The 25,720-nt window shown below is 37.6% G+C and overlaps 1 protein-coding gene across 2 annotated transcripts in view; it reads right to left on the bottom strand.

Annotated features, from left to right (window-relative positions):
• LOC150098226 (angiogenic factor with G patch and FHA domains 1-like) overlaps window positions 1-25,720 on the bottom strand; it is a 287,180-nt gene that overhangs the window by 252,440 nt on the left and 9,020 nt on the right. For both annotated transcript variants that reach the window (XM_090406375.1, XM_090406374.1), the window contains exon 2: window positions 10,708-11,073. In XM_090406375.1, coding sequence (XP_090262501.1) covers window positions 10,708-11,053 — 346 coding nt within the window. In that variant the 5' untranslated portion in view covers window positions 11,054-11,073. The remainder of the gene's footprint in view (window positions 1-10,707; window positions 11,074-25,720) is intronic.

Raw genomic sequence — 25,720 nt, 5'->3', positions numbered from 1 at the left:
TTCAAACAAAATGCAAGCAAGCATAAGGTAAAGCATGCAAAGTGGCAACAGCACTTTCAGCGGCAACCTCGCTCGGCAGTCGGCACATGTCTTCATCAGTTCCTCTGTTGATTTTGCGTTTGAGAAATTGGTTATCTGTGTATTTATCGTTAAATATTTTGCGATGTTTTGTGCAACATGGATCCTACATACACAATCAAAAAATCTAGTGAAGAATCACAGAAAAAGAGGCGAGCAATTGATCTTGAAACGAAGTTACAAATTATAAAGCAACATGAAGCTGGTGAGCCATGACTTCGGATGGTCTCATTCTACAGTAACGACCATTTTGAAATATAAGGATAAAATTGTAGAGGCTGTGAAAGGATCTGCTTCCATTAAGTCAACAATAGTTACAAAGCAACGACAAGGTCCTATCGGTGATATGGAAAAGCTACTTGCATCATGGATAGGGGAACTGAACCAAAAGCGCATACCCTTAGCACTGTGACCATAACTGCTAAGTCACTAAGTCTCTTCAAGATGTTGAAGGAGAAAGCAGAACCCAATTATGACTACGAATTTAATGCTTCTTCCAGTTGGTTCATGAGATTCAAGCAGCATTTTCCAGTGCATAATTGGGTTCTGCTTTCTCCTTCAACATCTTGAAGAGACTTAGTGCCTTAGCAGTTATGGTCACAGTGCTAAGGGTATGTGCTTTTGGTTCAGGTTCCCTATCCATGATGCAAGTAGCTTTTCCATATCACCGATAGGACCTTGTCGTTGCTTTGTAACTATCGTTGACTTAATAGAAGCAGATCCTTTCACAGCCTCTACGATTTTATCCTTATATTTCAAAATGGTCGTTACTGTAGAATGAGACCATCTGAAGTCATGTGCGATCACATGACTAATGCATAATGTGAAAATGTATGGGACTTCTAAGGCCGTAACAGGCCATGCTAAGCCTAAATACTTGATACGCATGATGATGATGATGTATGGGAATCTGCAAGTGCTTAGAAGGCTGCCAAATAATTTGTGGAAAAATTAGATAAAATTATTATGGAGGAAAATTATTTGCCACAGCAAATATTTAATATGGATGAGACGTCCTTGTTTCGGAAAAAAAATGCCCGAGCGGACGTTCATCCACAAAAAGCTAAAATATATACCTAGTTTCAAAGCTAGTTTCAAAGCTTTTAATGCCCATATTATGATTCTGTTAGGGGTAATGTGGCTGGATATAAACTGAAACCATTTGTGATATGGCACAGTAAGAATCTACGAATCTTCAAAAACATTAGGAAGCATAATTGCTTCCTAATGTTTTTGAAGATTGCTTCAATAATGAACTCCCAGTTCATTATTGAAGCAATAAGAAGTCGTGGATGGCTCAAAAATTGTTTGAGGATGCCTTAATCAACTGAAATAACAAGTGAAATAAAAAGCAATTGTGTGAAAGAAAATGTAGAATTTAAAATTTTATTAATTCTAGATAATTCTCCAGGTCATCCGTCTTATAGTGGTGACCTTCGCCAAGTTCGAGGTCATGTTTCTCCTTCGAAACACTACTTCATTGATCCAAATGATGGATCAGGGAGTTCTTAGTGTTTAAGGCTTATTATATACGGAGAACATTTTCACAAGCCATTTCTGCTACTGAAGAAGATGACCAGACTCTCATGCAATTCTGGAAAACATTCAATATTTATCATGCTATTAAAAATATTGCTGTGGCTTGGGATGAAGTGACCTCTCAATGTATGAGTGGCATATGGAAAAAGACATTAAAAAGATTTGTGCATCATTTTGGAAGTTTGTAATAATGGGCCTAGCAAAAAATCTGAATCTTGAAGTGAATGGTGGCGACATAATTCAACTCATAGAAAGTTCCCCTTGAAAAGTTGTCCAACAAAGAATTGATCATACTGGAGGAATAACTGTTGCAGTTGTTCCTCCAGTATGGAAAAACGAGAAAAGGAAGATGGAAAAGAGAGACAGGAAGAGGTAGTTAAACAATTCAGTGAAGGGTCTTGCGGAAATGTTCTTTGCAGTTAGCAATGTTCTCAGAATGGCTGAAGACATAGACCCCAATGTCGAACGCTACTTAATAATAGAAACGAAAGTACATGATGCATTTGCTTGCTATGAACAAATTTATGACGAAGAGAAGAAGAGGAATAAGCAAAGCACATTGAACATTTTCATCAAAAAAACAAAGATTACACCAGAAGAACCACAGCCTAATCGTTCACACAGGGAAGGTAATGAAGATGTGATTGTGGAGGAAGATTTGGGTAATTATTCTCCTGTTTTATGACAGTAATGCACAGTGCAGTTTTAGAATAAGGTTTAAAAATTAAAATGACAGCATACTTATTACAGTTAAATCCCTAACCCCTATAACCCTGTTGATTTAATGTATCGACTTACATCTGACTCAACTTATGTCCTGCCGGATGGAACAGAACCCAAATGTAAGTCGAGGGATGACTGTACTATTCTGTCTCTTATCCAAATAAGTTTCATATCCATCCTCATTTGTTTCATGTGGTATGCTATCAAATGACTATGCAAACTCCAGTAGTATCACTGCATAGCCATTTCCTTTATCCAACTTAATTGCTACTTTATTATAAAAAGTAAGCAAACTGCTAAGGCAAGCCATATCCTTCACAAAATTATGTCACCTCCTATAATCATATTCTTATCTACTGAATCCTCTCTTTTATCAACTTCTCCAATACCTTAACCATCACTAATCAGATAATGATTGGGCTATAATTTGCTACCTCTGCTTTAGAGTCCCCCCTTTATGCAATGGAACTATGAGGGATGTCCAGAAAGTAAGTTTCGTTTTTAAATATTTTCACTATAATGCTGCGATTGCAATGGTGTGCATGCATGCCGAGTTTGTTGATTTGTTTGCAAGGCATTGGTGCCATTTTCAGACATTCTCGCAATGCATACGCTTCTTGGTGTGTGTTTATAATGTCTAAGACAATCGAATTGCCCGCTGCATGTGAAATTAGGTCAGTTATCCGTTTCTTGAATGCGAGGAACGTTAAAGCAGCTGAAATTCATCGACAAATTATTGAGATTTATGGAGAATACGCAATGAGTGATTCAATGGTACGAAGATGGGTAAGACTTTTTAATGAAGGAAGGACAGGTGTGCATGATGATGAGAGGAACAGGAGACCATCTTTAGTGACTGACGATTTGGTGCATTCAGCTGAAGAGAAGATTTGACAGAATAGGGGATTCACCATGACATCACTCTCGCTGCAATTTCCAGAAGTTTCATGTTCATGTCTTCATGAAATTGTGTCGGAGAAACAGAATTATTAGAAATTGTGTGCATGCTGGGTGCCGAAGTTGCTTACAGAACAACACAAAGTGAATCGGCTAGGCAGTGTGTTGGAATTCTTGACAAGTTTCCATGAGGATGGTGATGCTTTCCTGAGCAGACATGTCACCAGGGATGAGACTTGGGTGTCGCATGCAATTCCTGAATCAAACAACAGTCCATGGAGTGGAGGCACACCTCATCACCAGTCAAGACGAAATTGAAGATAATGGTTTCCACTCAGAAAATCATGTGCACTGTGTTTTGGGACAGACAAGGAGTTTTGCTGGTAGACTTCTTGTGTCAAGGCTCCACAATCAACGTGAGTATGTACTGCCAAACCCTTAAGAAACTGCATCGCGCAATCCAGAATAAATGACATGGCATGCTTAACAGGGGCACTGTTTGGATTCATGATAACACCTGCCCACATATGGCTGGTAACATAACATAACAACTTCTTGCTACCTTCAGCTGGTAACAATTCCATCATTCCCCATATAGTCCTGCCCTCGTACCAAACAACTTTCAACTGTTCAAACATCTGAAATCTTTCCTTGGGGGCTGGTGGTTTCAAGACGATGACGAGGTTAAAGAAGCAGTCAATACATGGTTTGCATCACAGGAGGCAACCTCCTATGATGGAGGTATGCAACTCTTGGGCCACGTTATGTTAAGTGCCTGAACAATGGCAGAAATTATGTAAAAAAGTAGTGAAAGATGTCTACTTTAATTTCCAATAAAGTTTTTTTTATAAGTATATTTTTGTTTCCCTGACAGCCTGTCGGAACTTACTTTCTGGATACCTCTCATATTCTGTCCTCTTTCCACTGATTATGCACCTTTTCAGAACTGAGGCTTGTATTAAATAGCTCGGTCAATTCTATTGCATATTCTTGTAATACATGGAATAATATCCCATGTAATCATATAACCAAATTTGCATTAAGGTTCTGCAGTATCCCAAGATCCTCCAATTCATCTACTTATTCATCTCACATCTGATGTGACATTGACATCAGTCAACGTCACATCTGGTACGCAATATCTCTTGTATAGGACACTCGGAAAACAATCACTCAATAGCTCCTCCGCTATTTGATTTGCGTCTTTTACCTCCCTACCATTAAAGTCATTCTTCCTTTCACTCGCCACATATGAAATAACTTGGGAATTTCCTTTGGGCTCATCACACAGCCCCCTCTGATAATTAGGCTTTGGCCTACAGCTTTCCATATATGTCACTTTTCTTGCCTGTGACTGTACTACTTATAGGTTTGCTAATAGTTTTTTTTTTTATATATATGCTTTTTCAATATATATATATACCCTCCACAACTATCTTTTTCTGCAACACCTGCCTAATGATGCTGCTCATCAATTTCAATTTCACTCCTATCTGATGGATCCACCTTACTCTGGGTATAACAGTCTGTTATACTGCTTTATTCAAAGAATCCTTGACATCTCCCATAGATTGCTAACATCTTTCCCATTTAAATTCTTAGGCCATGGCATTTCTCTAAGCTGATTTTTCAGTTTGTAATAATAACCTGTAATTCTACATATCACCTTTCTTAATAGAAAATTCTGAATATCTGGCAGTCTACCCAGTCAAGACCACATAATCACTTTCTCCAAGAAAATGTGGCTATCATGATTACTTCTAAAGTTCTCTGATGCTATCATCAGATAAAGCATTCTCAAACCTCAAGTCTCCTCCATTACACATCTCAGGTAATTATCTCTTAAAAGCTGTATAAATTCGATTTCTTTCCCTCCCTGCAACCATTCTTCCTTTCAATCTATGTCTCCATAGTTGAAGTCCCCTACTTAATTGCTTGTCATGCACTCATTTTGCCGATTTGCTAATGTATGCTAATTCATCATTAGTAAAAGCTCCCCCCACTCCCCATTCGATTTCTCTCTCGCTTTGACCTTTCTGAAAATACTGTACTCTTTGCATTCCATCCCTATGCTTACATCACCTTCTGCCAAGTCTCACTAATGTCTATAACTTTTGGTCAAACTAAACTGACCAACAATAAAAACTCTTTTCCCATATTCCAAATACCTATGGCACTCATCATCATGAACCATGGGCTCACTGCTCATTGGTGTCTGATGCCTCCTTCACTATCTGCTTCCACCTTTCTTTGTCCAGTGCACAGTGTCGCAGTTTCTGTACACCCATTCCACACCAGTACTTTATATCGTCTATCCATTCTCTGTATGGTCTACCTCTTCAATTTAAACCATCCAAAATACCAAACATAAATGTCTTTATCTTCCAGTCCTCACTCATTCTACAGATGTGCCCAAATAATTGCAGCTTCTGTTTTATAATCTTCTGCATCAGATTCTCTTTTGGTTGTATCTTCGGATAGAGCTCTTCGTTTATGATTTTCTATATCCATCCTGTTCTTAGAATCTTCCTGTAACAAGTTCTTTCAAATGCCAAAATTCTTTTTCTTGATTCCTTATTAATTACCCATGTTTCAGATCCATACAGTACACCACTAAAGATGTTTCCAGTACTTTTAGTTTTGTTTGTAGGCTGATCACTTTACTTTTCCAGATGTTATCCATGGCTTCAGATTTGTTCTCCCCTTTGCAATCTTTATCTTTATTTCTTTTTTACAGTCCAAATCACACGTCATTTTACTTCCCAAATATGTGAATTGTTCTATATTTTCTATATCAATTCCATCCACTTGTATCTTTTGTTTCATGTTCTTCTCACCAAATGCCATTGTCTTTGTTTTTTCCAAGTTCATAACAAGTCCAAATCTCTTCCCTTCCTCATTTAACAGTTTCAGTGTTTTTTGTAGTTCTCTTTCGTCTTCTTCAATAATAATGTCATCTGCAAATCTCAGTGTTAATTCTCATTCCGTATACAGATATTTCTTTTGTGTCTTCCTTCAGTTTGTCCATTGCTCTTATTTCTAAATGTGCGATGAAAATACTTGGTGATATTGGATCCCCCTGTCTAGTACCTCTGCTTGTTCTAAACCATTTTCCCAAATCATCACCTATTCTAACTGCTTATGGCACTAGATACATAAAATACAATGCTCTTTCATCCCACAACCTCCCTCACACTTTGTGTTGATTATCCTACTAATGTTAAAAACCTGGGAAGACGCAACATCACATGATCACTTTCCCACTCACTCATTCATCTCTAGGATGTATCCACCACACAAACCTGCTTTCCATCCCAAAACACTCGAGTTTCCCTGACTCGCCACTTCTGAGATCTCACTGAACAATACTTTCTCAGGACACTTAATTCTTAAATTCATTCAAATGCAAACTATACACCTCATATAAATCCTTTTGTCCACTGAACTCACTCCACACTATTCCTTCTGTCCTGTGAACTGAATGATTCGCAATCATGACCCCTCTTCTCAGCTGATTTTTTATCATACCATGGCAGCAGATCCACAGCCTTTTCTCTCTCATCCTTCTTATTCAGTTCTGCAAGAAATGTTTTCATATCCTCTCATATACCACACACATCATCTGCCAGATTTGTGAAAGAGATAATTATTTCAGCCAACTCTTTCACTTTTCCTCTCTGCATCCTTACAGTGACACTCTTAAAAAAAAGTAATCTAAAAAAATTGTGTTCAATTGCATATAACCTAAATTTATACACTTCATTATATCATTTAAACCAATACCAATATATGTGTCAGCTGCCAGAGTTTTATTGATTTATAAATGTATAAAAAAAAAAAGCTATAATTAATGCAGAAACAGGAACTTTCCTTTCAGAGGCTAGCTCAAAATTTTTAGATTTAGTTCTGGAAATTGTCATATAAATCAATGACATATAACAAACATTTTATTATTATTATTATTGTAGGGCACATGCATGGAGTTCAAAGACTAATCACAGGAGATCCAAACAATCATACCTCTCCTTGAACCCATTAACAGATAAAGAATTCACAACTGACTCTGGAAACCCATTCCACTCATTCACAACTCTTGAAGCAAAAAATCTAGTCCTCACACCACTACTAACCACATCTTTATTCAACTTCAAGGGATGACCTCTTCTTCTGGCTCCAGCCAAGTGCTGAAACATTTTCTCTGCATCAGTCCTATAAAACCCTTTAAGTAACTTAAATGTTTCTATTGTATTCCCTCTTTTTCTCCTATCAACCAACTTCTGCAATCCACACACCCTCAATCTATCCTCATAGGGGAACATTCCACTGACCATCTTGGTCGCTCACCTCTGAATCTTCTCCACTGCCTCCTCATCCCCAAGAAACCCAGGAGACCAGACCTGAGCACAGAAATCCAGATGTGAACTATCAAGGCCTTATAAAGAGGAATAATATATTAATGTGTTCTTCAATAGCTAAGTTATCTTATGGACCACCTTAGCAACCTTAGCAATATGTCCTCTAAACTTTAACTTTCTCTCTACAACCATCCCTAAATCTCTAGCTTCATCTATTTCCTGGAGTACAGTGTCATTAATCTGATACACAGCTTGTAATCTATTTATTTGTGATCTATAGCTTTACATTTCTCCATATTAAACTGATGCCCATTATCTTTTTCACATAGTGACAGCTAATTAAAATTGTCCTGCAAACTCTCCACATCACCTTGATTAACTATTACTTTACCAAATTTTGTATCATCAGCAAACAACTGAATATTTTCTTTCAAGTTATTTCCTATATCATTTATATACAAATTAAACAGTAATGTTCCCAACACCGAACATTTTGGAATAGTCACCTGCTTTTACCTCGATTCTGTCCTGTCCATATACCACTTTTTGATATCTGTCCAGCAGCCACCCTCTTATCCATTTAACCAGTGTCATATCCATCATCATTTGTTATAATTTGTATAACAGAGTTCCATGTGGTATTCTGTCATATGCCTTTGAAAAAAAAAAATCCAGCAGAATCAACATTTCTTTTATCCAATTTCTTTTATCCAATTCTGCTGTTTACTCTATTATAAAAAGAACAGTAAATTACTAAGGCATGACTGATCCTTTGCAAAGACATGTCGCATCTCATACAGTATCATATTTATTATTATTATTCAGGCCTCCATGGAGTCAAAAGACTCATCGTGGGAGGTCCTTCCTAAGAACATAAAGTCTGTCAAGACTTATCGAGGGGAGGTTCCCCCCTAAGAAACACAAAGTCTATCATACCACTCCTTAAACTCACTGACCGTTCTCGCCCTCACCACTCTATCAGGCAATGCATTCCACAGCTCAACCACCCTCCATGCAAAGAAACCACTCCTCACCCTCTTGCTCATAGTTTCCTTTCGTAACTTCCAGGGATATTTTTATCCACCCATTCTTGAATTCTCTTTTTGAACAATTTTTCCAGTACTTTTACCATCACACCTGATATATTGATTGGTCTATAATTTGCTAATGCAGTCCTAGAACCTCTCTTATACAAGGGGATTATTTTGCCCTCTTTCCACTCCCTTGGAATGCTACCAGACTGAGACTAAATTAAATAGCTAGTCAGAGGCATTGCCAATTCCCCTGCACATTCTCGCAAAATGCAAGATGATATCACAGCCGTATTTACACTGAGATTCTGCAATATCCTAAGAACCTCTAATTTATTCACCTCTGTCAACAGTAACTTTACCTGGATATTATACCCTTGCCAAGTAGTTACTCAGTAACTCAACTATTTTAACTACTTCTGTCACCTCATCACCACTCATTAAGGTTAATCTTCCTATTTCTTGCCACATAACAAAAGAACTCTCTGGGATTTCCTTTGGCCTGCTAGGGTAGATTCTTCACATAATCTAATTTTGCCTTTCTTGCAATGATGGTCACATTTCTTGCCTGAGCCTTTGTACTGTTTGTGAATTTGATAGTCACTTTTCTCTTTATATATCCTCTACAGCATTTTCTTCTGCAGCTCATGCTTAATGACATTAGTCATCCATCTAACACCTACCTGATTCTATTAACACCTGCCTAAATTCTATTAACCTTATCTTATCTCCTTATCTTAGGTAGGGAGGGTTAATAGAATTTAAAATTACTTTCTCTAGATGATCCTTAACTATTTCTAATGCACTGCTAACATCCTTACCCTGCAGTGTTTTATGCATTTGCACAGATTTAAGCTTATTCTAAACTTGTCATATAATCACCTGCCTCGTATATCTCTTCTTGACAGAATATTCCTCATGTTATACAATCTCCAAGTCAAGACCGCATGGTCACTTTCACCAATTGGAGGCAATATGGTCACCTTGGTTATGGACAGCTCTTCTGATCCTACGAAGAGGTCCAATACTCTCACACCCCTAATCCCGTCCCTCACATGCTGCCTCAAGTAATTATCTTTTAGCAGTTGTATAAATTCCATTTCCTTCCTGCCATGTGATCTTTCTTCCTTTCAGCCTATATCTCCACAGTTGAAGTACCCCATAATAGTCACTTGACCTGTACTCATTGTACTAATTTACCAATCCATGTCTTCCAGATCTTTGTCCTATAGCAACAACCAACCGCATATTTTTTCCTTACTGGTGTGAGATTAAGATCTCACACCAGACTGCTTCAAATGAACAACGACTCTCCCACCTATCCCCTATTTATTTTAGCTGCAATTCATCTGCTATCATCAGCACTACCCCTCCCCCATCCTATCTTCTCTGAAAATACTAAACCCTTCACATTCTATCCCTGTAACTACATCATCTGCTGTTAGCCAAGTCTCACTAATGCCTATAACTTTTGGTAAGATTGCACTAACCAATGCCAAAAACTCCTTCCTCTTATTCCTAATATTTCTGGCATTAGTATATAGAAACAACAGCATCCCTTTAGGACCCTCAACCACCATTACTTCCTGAATTGACTACCCTATTCAATATTTTTGTTTGAGAGACTAAATTCCACACTTGGTCATTCTCACACGCCTCATTTGTGCCTTCACGCAAACTCACCTGCTTCCACCCAAATTGCCTAGGTTTTCTTGAATTTGCACTTCAGCATGCTCGTGAACAAAGACACCTAACTCTCACTTTCGACACCTAACACCAAAAACATTTGGATGTAGTCCATCAGCATTGTACAAATCCTTCTTTCCTTCAAACACAGACTATAAATCCAAATCTTCTTCATAAACATGATTGAATTTCTAAATTATTTAATTTTGTATCAATCACTGGGTTCTTATTTTTTTTTCCTCAAAATTTTCTCCAGTACACATAGGAAAAACACTGAGGAATTGTGGCAAACAAAAGTAAAAGAACAGTCAATTACACAAAAAACGCTGAACAGTCACAAGTTGACAAGCATTATCAACTGAATTTTATACTAATATACATTAACAAAATTTTCTTACCTATCTGATAAAAATCTGTTTCAAAAGTCTGAGTGTCTGCATCAATCCCATAAGTGGAAATTGCAGGCAAAAGGTTCTGATGACACATACACCTTGTAGTTTTATCTTCATTGTATGTTTGAGTTGAAACATTACTGGTATGAATATTCTGTGAATTCTGCTGAAATCTTCTATTTAAACTTGCAATCTGTTGCTGTAATTCTTTTTGAGATTGTTGTGCTGCATCATATAGTCTGGAAATTTCTGTGAGTTCTGTATTTATCTTATCAAATTCACTCTTTTTAATTTCCAAATCCAATTTTAAATCACGAATTTGTTCTTTTAAGTCTACATAATGTTCCGACATTTAGAAGAATCCTGCAGCTCCTAAATATGCACATATTAAGAAAAAAAAAAAATTAAAATATTACATACACACACACACACACACTGATAAATTTTAATTATTGAAGAAAAGAACGAAAAAGACTTCAATTTGGCAATGAACTTTATTAAAAGAAAGGAAATAAATATCTATTCATTTTGTATACCAAGTACATAGCTGCATATTAGTTTCTCATTTTTTATTGATTTATTCTTTCTCTCTAACTATAATCTCTCTAAGGAGATGTTATGTTTCAAAAGTGATTGAGAACTTATGAATCACAAGCCTTTTAGGATGCATTGCCTTGGTGATACATTATTAAAAGATAAACTCTGCCTGAAGAGGATGCATAACCTTGTTTTTCATTCGTGCTTTTGGTTTCGCTCCCTGAAAGCTGTTTCAAACTGCAGATTTTCATCAGTGAATAGGCAGATATACATATATCAGAGTACAAAAAATAACTTAAGGCACATGCTTCACTTGTCTTGCAAAAGCAAACTCTCAGAGAATGTGCACGCACACACGCACACACGCACAAAGGCTAATATAAATAAAAATGAAGCCACTGTAGATGTGTTCCAATTATAGCTCAATAGGTATTAAGATCATGTTAGAAAGAGGACTACATGGCATTTTGCCATGCAAGCTCTTCAGGAATTATAATGATCCTCGTGACTTTTTCACAATTCTTGAAATAGAAAATCAACCTGAGATTTGATCACTCAAACCAAAGAAAGAATGAAATAAATTAACAAATAAGAAATACTTACAAAAATTTATTATTATTATTATTATTTTTAATTTTATTAATGCCAGACCTCCATGGCATCAAAGACTCATCAGGGAAAGTATACACTATCACACAAAGCTCATCAAATTGTGCCTTCTAATTTAACGTATCTACATTTACCATACTCTTGGGCAATGCATTTCACTAACCACTCTATTCCACTCTTCATGCAAAGAACCTGTTCCTTATGCCTTTTCTTCCATATTAACCTGGTAATAATCCATGACAACATATATATATATATATATATATATATATATATATATATATATATAAAGAAGAGAGGATATGACTTAAACACACACATATATATCAATCATATCCCTTCTTTTAATCATGAGGCTTTGCAAACTGCATTCCCTGAAATTTCTTCACACCCTCACATTCCAAAGACCAGTTATCAACTTCATGAATCTTCTCTGGACCATTTCTAATATATCCTCATCACCATGAAAAAACCAGGTGACCAAATAATCCATATGAGGCCTAATCAAGGTCATATACAGTTGAACCATAGCCTCTTTATTTTTGCAGGTACTCCGTATCATTGCCACAATCCAATGTGACAACTTTTGCAATGTGATCCAGAATGTCAGGCCCTTGTCCAACACAATGTCTGATCTTTCATCTCCTTAACCTCCTTCAAAATTTCCCAATGATGTGTATGCTCTGCATCAAATCATAGGTTACCAAATTTCAAACTTTACACTTTGCAACACAGAACTGTTAGTTCCACTTATCTGCTCATTCATATAATCTATTCAAGTCATCCTGTAAGGCTACAATGTGTGCTTGATTCCTCATCACTCTCCACAGTTTTGCATCATCTGCAAACAGCTGTATATCATCAGTTAAACCCATACCATTATCATTAATATACAAATTAAATAACAATGGTCCCAAGACAGACCCCTGTAGCATCCCACTAGTGACTTTCCTCTTTTGGGGTACTGCACCCCATATACAACTTGCTGATACCTATCTGACAGCCTATCCAACTCACTAATCTTTTATCCAATTCCATCTGTTTCAATTTAGTTATCAGCTTGTCATGTAGCAATCTATCAAAAGTCTTAGCAAAATCTAAGTGTACTACTGTACACGCATCCCCCCTCCCCCCGCCGTCCAATGCATTCGTTACCTTATTATAGTATAGCAAGCAAATTTGTAAAACATGACCACTCATAACAAACCCATGCTGACAATCACAGAAAATACTAGAATACTACTGTTATTAACCCATTTCTGTATCCTAGCTCTTCCAAATCTCTCCAATACTGTAAACTCAATTTGTAGCCACAGCCTTATCACCACCTTTCTTTCTAAATAAAGTGAAACAATTTTATCTCCATTCCACTTCCTTAACTTGTACTGTTACAAGACTATTAACAGGTTTACCAAGGCTACCAGCAACTCCTTGGAACATTCTCTTAAGACACTTGGTGATATCATGAAATTCTATTGCCTCATCGACATATTTATCCGTATACTATATCCCCTGCTTGCTTAAAATTAAGTCATCCTCTACCATTTCTTCTACTGAGCTTCTCATGATTTCACACTGATATGGATTAAACACCCTGAGGAAATGTTCACTGAATACTTCAACTATGTCCTCTGCAGCAGTTATCAATCTACCATCTTCATCCATTAACATCATCTTACCATAACCATTCTTCCTTCTACTTGTCAAATATTTAAAAAACTCTATAGGATTTTTCTTAGCATGATTTGCTGTCTTTAAGCTATGCAATACCAAAGCAACTTTATTGCCAAGAACTGTATTTCCATAAGTTCAATATTTTGTACCTTTGTAACTTTTTAATTGCTTTGATCCTCAGCTATAAAACAATTATGGTTATTGATCTCACACACACACACAGAGAGAGAGAGAGAGAGAGTGTGTGTGTAAAAGTCCAATGTGATAAGTACACTCTAAATATATCAACCAGTCCATTTTTATGAAAGCTTTTCTATGCACAGTCGATGTAATAATGCAAGATATAGGAATATTTTTTGTTTATAAGAACTAATCAATTTTGCTATAACAGTCATGTGTTCTGTAATTTTTTCACAATTGCATAAATATGTAATGTGCCATTGCAATGCACCTGCTTTTTTCACTATTTCTGCAAACCACATCTCATGGTGTTCTTAAGCAAAAAGTTTAGTGTCACTGTCATTCTGAATCTCTGAGTCAACTTGCATTCCAGTGACAACAGTAGTCATATTAGTGATTGCTGGCAATTAATATTTTCTTTTAATTTCTGATAAGTCCAAATAATACAAGAGTAGTAATCCCAAATCATTATACTCATGTCTGGTGATTAACATGCCTGGTTTCCTCTCCCTTTCACTCCTGTCTGGAGTGAAAGGTGTGGAAAAAAACAACAATGTAAGTTATCTCATACCAATTTCAACATTGCTGCATGCTGAATAAAAATTATGTTAGTGAAATAATGACTGCAGATTTTAGTGATTGTTCATTAGTTTTTTTTCCAATTGTTCAGCCTGCATCACCACCAACAGAGCATATAAATTAACACATCAGAAGTATGAATTTCTGCAGTTATTATTCATGCTACAATTATTGCAGCAGAGCTAAGAATATATGCCTTTGCTTTTGGGAAATGAGCATAAACTCCATTCTGCTTTGGTAGTTGTCCAGAATTATGACCAAAATAACAAAGGCAATAAGGCTAGTGTATTATATCTGCTAATTGCATGTTCTCTGGCCAGACTGCCTGTTTTTGAAGGATGGAAAACCCAGGTTTGTGGCACCTCCACAAGAGAGTAGCTGACTAAACTACAAATGAAATGTCCTCAAAGATTTTTGACATTCTGTTTGGGATTTGAAGCGAGATATAAACTCTGGATAGTGAGATAAATAGTTGTTTTTAGTACTGCAAAATAGGCTGAATCATGTTATTATTATTTATGGCATCTCCATGGAGTCTGGAGACTCACTGTGGGAGACCCAAATCAACCATCATACACACAAATCCTATCATACCTCTCCTCAAATCCATTCACCATCAGGGAACTCACAACCAATTATGGCAATCCATTCCATTCCACTCATTCACTACTCTCCAAGCAAAAAATCTGGTTCAACCACACTCTTACACAACTTTCACAGATGACCCCTAGTTCTCTATTTGTCATATATTGAAAATTTTCACTTGCATCAATTTTATAAAACCCCTTTCCCCTTTAATATCTTAGAAGTTTCTATCATGTTCCCTCTTTTCTGCCTATCAACTAAATTTTGCAACCAGCAAACCTTCAACCTATTCTTGTAAGAAATATTCCACAGACCTGTCACCATCTTGGTCACTCTCATCTCTGAATCTTTTTTTGAACACCTCCTGGTCCCCAAGAAATCCAGGAACCAAATCTGTGTGAAGTAGTCAAGATGTGGTCAAATCATAGACTTATAAAGAAAAATAATAGCTTCCTTATCTTTACTTGTTAGCGTGTTTTTTCAACATCAAAGTAATTCATGGAGCTATTTTATCAACTTTTGCAATATGCCCTCTGAACTTTAACTCTTTGTCCAACATTACTGCCAAGTTCCTAGATTCATCAATTGCCTGCAAACCAATACCATCAATATAATACACCATATACAACCTTTCCCACCAGAAGTGCATAACCTTACATTTTGAAACATTACATTGACAATCATTATCCTTTGCCCACAATGCTAATTCTAATTTTAAAAAAATCAGCTAACGCCTTTTTTTTTTTTTATTCCCGTATACGGGAGAAGGCGAGGCCATTTAGCCCTATCTAACTTTTGGAGACCGAGTGGGCAGTTTAATCTCCACTGGTACCAATCAGAGATAGATGGCCCACGGCTATCACTAATTAAGCGGTACACAGTGAAGAGAGACGGCTAAAATGTGCCGCGATCTTGTGGTCCCTAACCTTAACACAATATATTTAATGTCTGAAATAATGTGGGTTCTACAGTCGATTTGCTTGAGTTTACGGGAAGAAAAACCCGAGTTTCCGGGACGAAAAACCCGCTTGCCCGTGCCAGAGATCAACTAACTCGGGAACCAGTCGAAAAAAGGCTTGGAAAAATTTCCTCCAGTCGCCGACTAGACTCAAAACCAAGTCTTTCTTCGTGCGGCCAAGCACCGTGGTATGCAAACGCCACATCCACTGAGCTACACAGGCTATCTACATTACCTTTATCGACTATTGCTCTCCTCAGTTTTGCATCATCAGCAAACAATTGAATATCCCCTCTTAAATCTTTCCCTATGTAATTGATACTGAACCCCGAGGTATTCTACTAATCACCATTCTCCTAGCCTCCACTCCACCATATACTACTCTCTGATGTCTGTCCATCAGCCATTCCCCTCTCCATGCTACCAGCCTCATATCCATTCCCGTCCTCTCCAGTTTTTGTAATAGTTTTACATGTGGTATTTTGTCAAATGTCTTGGCAAAGTCAAGCAGTATCATGGTGTAGCCATTACCTTTATCCAAGTCTGCTGTAACTTTATTATAGAATGTGAATAAGTTACTAAGACAGGACCTACTCTTTACGAACCATGCTGCCTACTATAGAGTACTACATCCTTATCCATCCAATGTTGTATTTTACCTTTCACTAACTTTTCCATTACTTTAACAACCACTTCCGATATATTAATCAGTCTGTAGTTTGATACCTCTGTCTTGGAGCCACCTTTATGCAATGGTACTATCTTATCCTCTTTCCACTCCCTTGGAACCTTGTCAGAGATGAGGCTCAGATTGAACAACTTCATCAGAGGCAATGCCAATTCTCTTGCACATTCAAGTAGTACATGGGCTGATAAGCCATCCAGTTCAAAGTTAACATTCTGCTGTGTTCACATTCATATTTTTTAATATGCTGAACACCTCCTGTTCATCTACCTCAATGTTGATATGAATCTCTGTAACATCACCAACTGTAAAATCACCACTTGAATGATACACCTTTGCAAAATGATCACTCAGCAAACTCAACTATTGCTTTTGGTTCAGTCACCTTCCTCCCACAAGCATTGTAAAGTCATTCTACTATAGTCATTTTCCCCTCTTACTTGCTACATAATAAATAAACTCTTTTGGATTTACTTTGGCCTGTTTAGCTAATTCTCTCTCATAGTTGCTTGCACTTTGTACTGTTCATGAATATGCTGATCACTTTGTACTGTTCATGAATATGCTGATCACTTTTTTCTTTATATTTCCTCTACAATGTTTTCTTCTTTACAGCTTTTCCTTTATATCCCTACTCATCCACTTAATTCCAACCTGGTTTATCCTCCTGACCTTGAGTATGCAGTCTGATACTGCTACCCTCAAGATCTCTGACCACATGCCATACACTAATGACATTCTTTCCTTGTAGCTTCTCAAGCCATGGCACTGTTTTACAAGATGATTCCTGAGTCTCTCCATAATCACCAGTCTTATAATTGAACATAAACCCCTTCTTGACAGAGAACTCCACATGTTTGGCAACTTCCCAGAACAAGACCACATGGTCGCTCTCCCCATTTGAAGGCACAGTGTCTACCTTGGTTATGGATACATCTTCTGATGCTATTATCAGATCCAACACCCTCAAACCCCTCTATAACATGTTGCTTCATGTAATTATTCCTTAGCAACTGTATAAATCCAACTTCCAAGTTGCTATGTTCCCTTTCCTCCCTCCAATCAATGTCCACATAATTAAAGTCTCCCATAATAATTGTTTGGCCTACACTCATTGTGCTGATTTGCTGATACATGGCATCTAAATCTTCCTGTGGACCCCTGGTCTATAGCAGCATCCAACAACATATTTTGTCCTGTTTGCCTCTATCTCACAGCAGACAGCCTCAAATAAAACATCTCCCTCAGACCTAATGTCCTCTTTAACTTCTCATTTTGTTGGTTGCAATTCTGCAGTTATCATCAGCAATACCCAACCTCCTGTCCTGTTCCTTCTATCCTCCCTGAAAATACAATACCCTTTACATTCTATCCCTGTAGCTATATCATTTTCAGTCAATCAGGTCTCAGTGATGCCTATAATTTTTGGCCATGTTGAGCTTATCAATGGCATAAACTCCTCAACATTATTCTTGATACTTCTTGCATTCATGTACATGCATTTCAAATCCCATTGTAACCATAGTTACCTTTATGTAAAGTCATTACCAGATCTGTAAAATCCCATTCAGCACTCTACACATTTATCACAGGGGTGGCCAGACAGATGCCAGATTTCATCCTCCCTAATATTGCTAGTTTCGCTGGTTTTGCACTACCACACTCTCACTAAACACTTTCTCCAAACATCTAACTCCAAAACCATTCAAATGCAGTCCATCAGGCATATACATGTCTTCTTCCATCAAACTCATTCCACACGTCAATAAACTGCACACTCCCAAAAGAAAAAAAAACACTAGAAAAATTCCCAAAAATATTTTCCTAATTAAAATTATTATTATTTTTAAAATTTATGTTGTGTCTTCTATTTCTGTGCTACTTATGAATTAGCGATCACATAAGGTGGAATAACCTATAGTACTTGGGAATCCTGGCCGCTGTGAATGCAAAGCGAATGAAGTAGTGCTCGGGAGCTACTTTGTTTGCCCGAGCCGGACCAGAGGAGATCATGGGTATCATGTATTGGCGATCACTGCAGATGCTCAGTCATAGCTCTTATGCAATGCGTAGTGTGTATTCTCAAATCATCTACTCAAGTCGGCCCCCTCCCAAGATTAAATCTTGAGTGCTTGGCCCCCTCCAAGATTAAATCCTGAGTGTGCCACTGCACTCCTGCACAATCTTCTCATTGACAATCATAGCCCTTCTTTTCAGTTGTCGTATCATGCTGAGGCAGCAGACTTGCAATCTTTACTTTCTAGTTCTTCAATTGCCTGAGCAATTAATGTATCTGTTCTTCAGTCAACAGATTGTGGGTTTGAATCCTGCAATGGGCATGAACATTTAGTAAATGTCTTTAGGTGGAAGATTAATTTCATCATTTAATGTCAGGCCATAACCTAGCTTATTAGAGGTTTGAAAAAAGTGCCATTTTTATTATTATAATTAGACCTCCATGGAGTCAATGACTCATTGCAGGTCCTCCATCACACACACCTCATCATACCATGACTTGCATGTATTCACTTTGTACACACTCAAAACACTTCCAGGCCATGAATTCTAACCACCCACAACTCTCCATGCAAAAAACCTCCTCCTCACCCCCTTACTCAAGCTCTCTGTACAACTTCCAAGGATAGCCTCTTGTTCTTCCTCCATTGTATTAAACAGCTGATTCATATTATTCCAGTAATAACCCCTTACCAAGTAATATGCCTCAATCATGCCCCTCCATCCTATTCACTACACTCTGCAATTTGCATTCCCTCAATCAGCCTTCACACTCTACTCCAGAGACCAGAAAATATCATTTACATACAAAATATTTGTATGTAAATGATAATTAAACAATAATGGATCCAAAACAGGTAATTGGGTCACCATTGGTGCCTTTCCTTATCTAGGATATCACTCCCAGTACACAATTTGCTAATGCTTATTTGCTAATGCTTACATTTTTCCTGAGGTGGTGGGGCCTGAGGCAGTAGAATGCTCTGAGCCCCACCCCTTACAAAATGAATAAAAACAAATAAAAATTTGCTAATGCTTACATTTTTCCTGAGATGGTGGGGCCTGAGGCAGTAGAATGCTCTGAGCCCCACCCCTTACAAAATGAATAAAAACAAATAAAAATAATCAATATATACAAAAAAACTTTTATCACATTTATTAAAAAAACGTATGCTAAGTAAAGGCAATACACATCAACTCCAAATGTTAAACTAGCACTAAGTATAGACACTGCAAATATTTTTTTCCTAGATTTTGTTTTAGCAAATGTATCATTAATATCATCATAATTCAAATGACTCATAACATCATTTTCAATAAATAATAGTGATAAATTTGATACTTTTTTCTGATGCAAAGAGTTTCATAAATAATTTTGACCCTTTTAAGAAAAGTGAATGCTACGTGTTTGCAACATGAACACAAACAGGTCATGGACACGCAAAAAACAATTTGAAAATAAATAGTATTCGCATTCTTGTTTTTTTTTTGTTTTTGCTTTTTTAAAAAAAGGGCATATGATCTATTTAGATATTGACTTGAAGCAATGACACCCTTTTGTCTGAGCTGTATATATACAGGGCCAGATTTAGACTTGCTGAGGCCCTAAGCTATACAAAACCCAGAGGCTCCTTACTGTTTTAAATTAGATCAGCTGGTCTTTTTGTTTTTTTATTTGAGGCCCTAAGCTGTAGCTTCTTTAGCTTATACGTAAATTCGGCACTGTGTATATATAGTTTTTACTTTTTTATATTTATACTTTTAATTCTTCAATTTTAAATATCATTGTTTGTGACCTTAAATTGTCCCTAATTGTTTGGGACCTGCAGCTAAAGTCTCGTGCACCTGTGCACAAGTACAGTCCTGCCTATCAGACACTCAATCTCCAATCCAGTGCACCAATCTACTATCCAACCATAACTGTTCCAGTTTAATTACCACCTTGGCATTTGGCAATATAGCAAAGGTTTAAGCAAAATCTAAATATACAACCATGTATGCTTCCCCTTCATCCAATACACCTGTCACCTTGTTATAGTAAGTAAGTATATTGCTAAAACATGATCTTCCTTTAGAAAACTCATGCTGTCCATCAAAGAGAATGTTATTGTCATCAACCTAAATCTGAATCCTAGTCCTCACTAACCTCTCTAACACCATTACCACAACTCCAGACAAACAATTTGGTCTGCGATTTGAAGCCTTTGTCTTATCACTCCCCCCCCCCCCTTAATGAAGCTGAACAACTTTTCCTTCTTTCCAATTTTGAACTTGGGCTAATCTAAGATTCATGCTAAAAAGGTAAACTAAAGTGGTTGTTAACTCCTGGAACATTCCCTCATGACATGTAGTGATATACCGTGAAGTCCTGACATGAAGTTTACTCAGATCCTCATATGCCTCCTGATCACTCACCATCAGTGGTTCCTCCTTTTCCACTGCTCTCAAGTTCTGCATGATGTTACTTTCATGAACATGAAATACCTTTAAGAACTGCTCATTTAACATATCTGCTTCAATCCTCCTCAGTGATTATCATTCTACTGTTTTCTCTCTAACCAGTATCATCCTTCCATAATCATTCTTTCTTCTACTGGACATGTATTGTAAAAAGTCCCTAGTATTCCTTTTGACTTCATTAGCTATCTACTGCTTGCACTGCACTTTTGCTATTCTTACCAAGCAAGTTTCCATTCCTTATACTCCTCATACAACCAACTATTACCACCACTCATCTCATATTGTCACATAAAGCCTCCTTCTTCTTCCAAATGGTATGCTTAACCTGTTCATTCATCCATTTCACACCCAAATTATTTAACCTCTTGACTGTTAGAATACATCTGGATACTGCCTCTACCAGACAGTTCCTAACAGTTCCCAAGTAGCAATGAAATCCTTTCCTTCCGATTTTTCATTACATGATTATAGCTGCAAGCTGTCTCCTGAGCTTGTCATAATCACCAGTCTTATAGTTCTACAGATATCACTTTTTGATCATATCACACAGATATGATCAAAAAATTCATTCTTTTTATCTGCAGATGCTATCTCCTCATTCCAGTCTATATTACCATAATTAAAATTGCCCATAATGATTACTCTTTTCTTATTAACTAAACTGATTTGCCTATACATTTCCTTCTCACTGCCCTCTGGGGACAGCTTTTAAAGTTCATTAACTCTTGTAATGAATGCCTACTGCTGAGAATCAATGTATTAAAAAAAATAGTGTTCTTTAATAAAACATGATAAATCACTGGCCTGGTTGGCTGAGTGGTTAGCATATCTTCAACCAACAGGCCGATGGGTTTGAATCCAACCGTGGGCAGGGATGTTTGTGATTGTCTTTAGGTGGAGAAGGAATTTCATTGCCCAGTGTAAGACTATTACCCTGCTTATTGGAGGCCTGAAGTGGATTGTAAAAGATCCATGTTTCGTCTCTAAAGCAGGGTTTCTGGACTATGTAAAAATGAATCTTAAAAATAATTATTATTATAAAAATTAATAAAAAAATAAAATAAAATCAATTCTTAACCCACTCATAGTACTAATGTATTATAGGCTTCCAACCTTTTGTGAGTGGGGTGCTTAAGGGTCAAAGCTGTATAACTGTGAGGAGACCTCCACATAGCCTTTAAAGGAATGTGGAGAACTGACCAGGGCTTCTGAACTAATGTCCAATCCTCACCTCCCGTGGCACACCCTGTTACGTGTGTGTGTGTATATATACACACACACACGTAACAGTGTGTGTGTATGTGTATATATACACACACATCCTCATTTGTTCAGTACCTGGATACTGAACAAATGAGGATGGGCTGCCAATTTGGGATTTAGCTGACCAAATTGTATTCTTATTGGCTTAAACCACAATATAAAATGATGGTACAACATGACAGAATTTCATGCTGGCTGGGGCATTATCCGGTTAAACAAGGCCCCGTTGTTTTTGTCAGGAACCAGGGTGAACAATGAAAAAGTCAGCAACTGGAACAAATTGGAAGCACGTGGTGAGCGGTTTGAGCATTGGTAGGGAAAAGTGATTTTTAAACAGTGTATAATGTGAATTCTTTTGTGCTGCATTTTTTTCTCAGTAACACAAGTATTATTTAGTGGTTCTGCTTTTGGGGTTTCATTGTTACTGAGAAGCCCAGGTCACAGTCGGCAGCATTGCGGTGGAAGAGAAGATGAGTTTTCACTATCTAATATAGTTGATTATACTGTTATATTTATATATATATATATATATATATATATATATAGCGTTTATTTATTTATATATATATCTGTGACACAGTGTTCCTATATATTTTTTGGCAATTAGTTTAGTAGTTATGTACTTGGCAATAAGGAATGATGGCGGATGCAACTGCAATCATAAATGGCATGTCGCCGAGTCCTCCGTCATTTAAGAACTCTATTATATCTAATATAATAAAGGACTTTGTGGCATGCAGTGATTGCAGCATGTATGCTTCCCAGGAGTTGGACATGGCAGGTGAGAGAAGGGGGAGTGGGTATATGCAGACAGTGAGAGGAAATTAATGAATTGGATATATCGATAACCGACCTAGTTGCTTCAGGGATGGGAAATGAATGTCGGGAGATGAGTAGTGTGATAGGAGAGAATGACGAACGGGAGACAAGTAGTGTGATGGGAGGGAATGACGAGCGAAGTATGAATGAGAAAATAAGAGTCGAGAGTGTGGAAGGCTTGAATGACTGAAGTTTACAGAGATGATTTTGATTGGGTAAAATAATAAAGAGTAAGGGTGACTAACTTGCAGAAAGTAATAGATGAGTTGAAAGAGGTGGAATATCTTGTGAATAAGATGAGAAATATGAAAGATGAGATTAAGAGAATGGAAGAGATGTATGCAAGGCAAATCAGAGTAGGAGTGAGAGAAAGTTTTGGGAATGATAGAAGAGGAGAGAATAGAAACGGTAGGAGAGAGAGAATGAGAGAGGGGTTTGGGAATGATAGAATAGGAGAGTATAGAAACAGTAGAAGACAGGGAATGATAGAAGAGGAGAGTATAGAAGCAGTAGGAGAGAGAGAGAATGAGAGAGGGGTTTGGGAATGATAGAATAGGAGAGTATAGAAACAGTAGAAGACAGGGAATGAGAGAGGTATAGGCATGATAGAAGAGGAGAGAATGGGAACAGTAGAAGAGAGGGAATGAGAGAGAGACGTATGGGAATGATAGAAGAGGAGAGAATGGGAACAGTAGAAGAGAGGGAATGAGAGAGAGTTATGTGAACGATAGAAGAGGAGAGAATAGGATAAGTGGAAGAGAGAGGTATGGGAATGATAGAAGAGGAGAGAATGGGAACAGTAGAAGAGAGGGAATGAGAGAGAGTTATAAGAATGATAGAAGAGGAGAGAATGGAAACAGTAGGAGAGAGAAAATGGTAAGAGGTGTAATGTACGGTGACGCAATGATCTGTGGTGCGCAAGATAGGATGCATGAGGAGTGTTTGCCTGGAGGAACAATAGAAAGTGTGTCTATGGCAATTAAGAGGGGTGAAAGGGTGGATGAAATGATTATGATGGTAGAAACAAATGACTTGAGAGGGAATGTAAATTGGACAGCAAGAGATATGGGATTCTTGCTTGAGGTAGTACGAAAGAAGACGCAAAGAGGAAAGATAGTGTGATTGCTGCCTAGGTGATTGTGACGAGCTGAGCAGAAGAGCAGTCATATTGAATAACATAAATAGCTAGAATGTGTCAGAAGAGAGGATTGGAATATGTGGATGCTTGGACAGTGTTCGAGAACACAGAGGAATTGTATGAGAGAAAGACCGCTTGCATTTGAATGAGGAAGGAGGTAGGCAACTGGAGAGATTGCTGTTCTGAACGAGTCAGTGTGTCAATGCAGGGAAACTAGAATATCCAAGGTGGATAGTAGCAGGGGTGGCCTCTTGTGGGAAAGGGTACTTGGGAGAAGGGGGACAACATCAGGTAGCGGTGAGCCCAGTGGAATCTAGAGGGGATAATGCTGGGTATAGAAATAGTGGCAATTTTTATGCTTTATACTAATGCCAGGAGTATCCAGAATAAAGGAGAGGAATTGGTGGCGCCGATAGCATCAGCCTGGCCAAAGATTATTGCGATCACTGAATTTGGCCAGCCTGGATGGCCGAGTGGTTAGCGTATCCTCTCTCCAGCCAAAAGGCTGTGGGTTCGAATCCTGCCATGGGATGGATGTTTGTGATTGTCTGTGAAAGCACTAGTGGTGGCAGTCAGCGGTAGATGGCATTGGTGATTGATGATGAAGGTTGGTAGAGTAGTGAGACGAAGAGTGAGTCTTTGGACTCCCTGGAGGTGTGATATAATAATAATATCCTGAAACATACCCCAACTCAACAACACCAGAGTTCGAGATCAGTACTATCAACATGTTGAACAATAAAAACTGCCTTAGAAGATAAAAATATAAGATCTGATAATGTTGGAGTCTTGACAGGTAACAGATTATTATTATTATGTGACACCTTCAGGGAGCCCAAAGACTCATTGAGGGAGAGTGTGCCAACAGCATTGAATGATTGAACCCCTTCCAACTACTAGCCACGCTCAAACTTGCTTAACGTTTTGCATGAGCCATTAGTAGCAGAGGCTCTACCAATCGACAACCTTTGCTTTGCAGGCAATTGATTGATTTGTAGATAGGAAGTTAATAATGATATAAGTTTTTCACGTAGTACTATCATATCCTGTACAGCCCTTGAGGCAGTGGTGTAGCTAGAGCTTTTGCTGCCCGGGGCAGTCCCTGAGTTTGCCACCCCTATCAATACACACCAAAAATACTACAAAAAGTCAAAACAACATATAGAGACATTAATTAAAACACTATGTTCATTTTTGAAGTAAAACTTTAATTTCAACATTCTAAAATGTTATTTTTCTTGCTTTTCTGTTAGCAAAATCGTCGATGACATTGTTGAGGTCTATTTCATTAGTAATGTAGGTAATTCTTAATCAATTTTATTTAGAAAAACTCCTCTCACAACTAGCAACACTTACAGCAATAGTGAGGAAAATTTGCTGTAGTATTACAATAGTTGGAACTGAGTTCTCGAGACTGTATTTTAGAATTAACTGCAAAAGTTCAAAAAGGTTCTAAGTGCTGCCTGGGGCGGACCGACCCCTCCGCCCCCGTCTAGCTATGCCTCTGCCTTGAGGG

Source organism: Typopeltis vanoorti, chromosome 16 (genome assembly GCF_054136105.1).
Source record: "Typopeltis vanoorti isolate ZY-2024b chromosome 16, IOZ_Tvanoo_1.0, whole genome shotgun sequence".
NCBI classification, from domain to species: domain Eukaryota; kingdom Metazoa; phylum Arthropoda; class Arachnida; order Uropygi; family Thelyphonidae; genus Typopeltis; species Typopeltis vanoorti.
The sequence above is the reverse complement of the archived record's forward strand: the minus strand, read 5'-3'. Positions and strand labels throughout refer to the sequence as shown.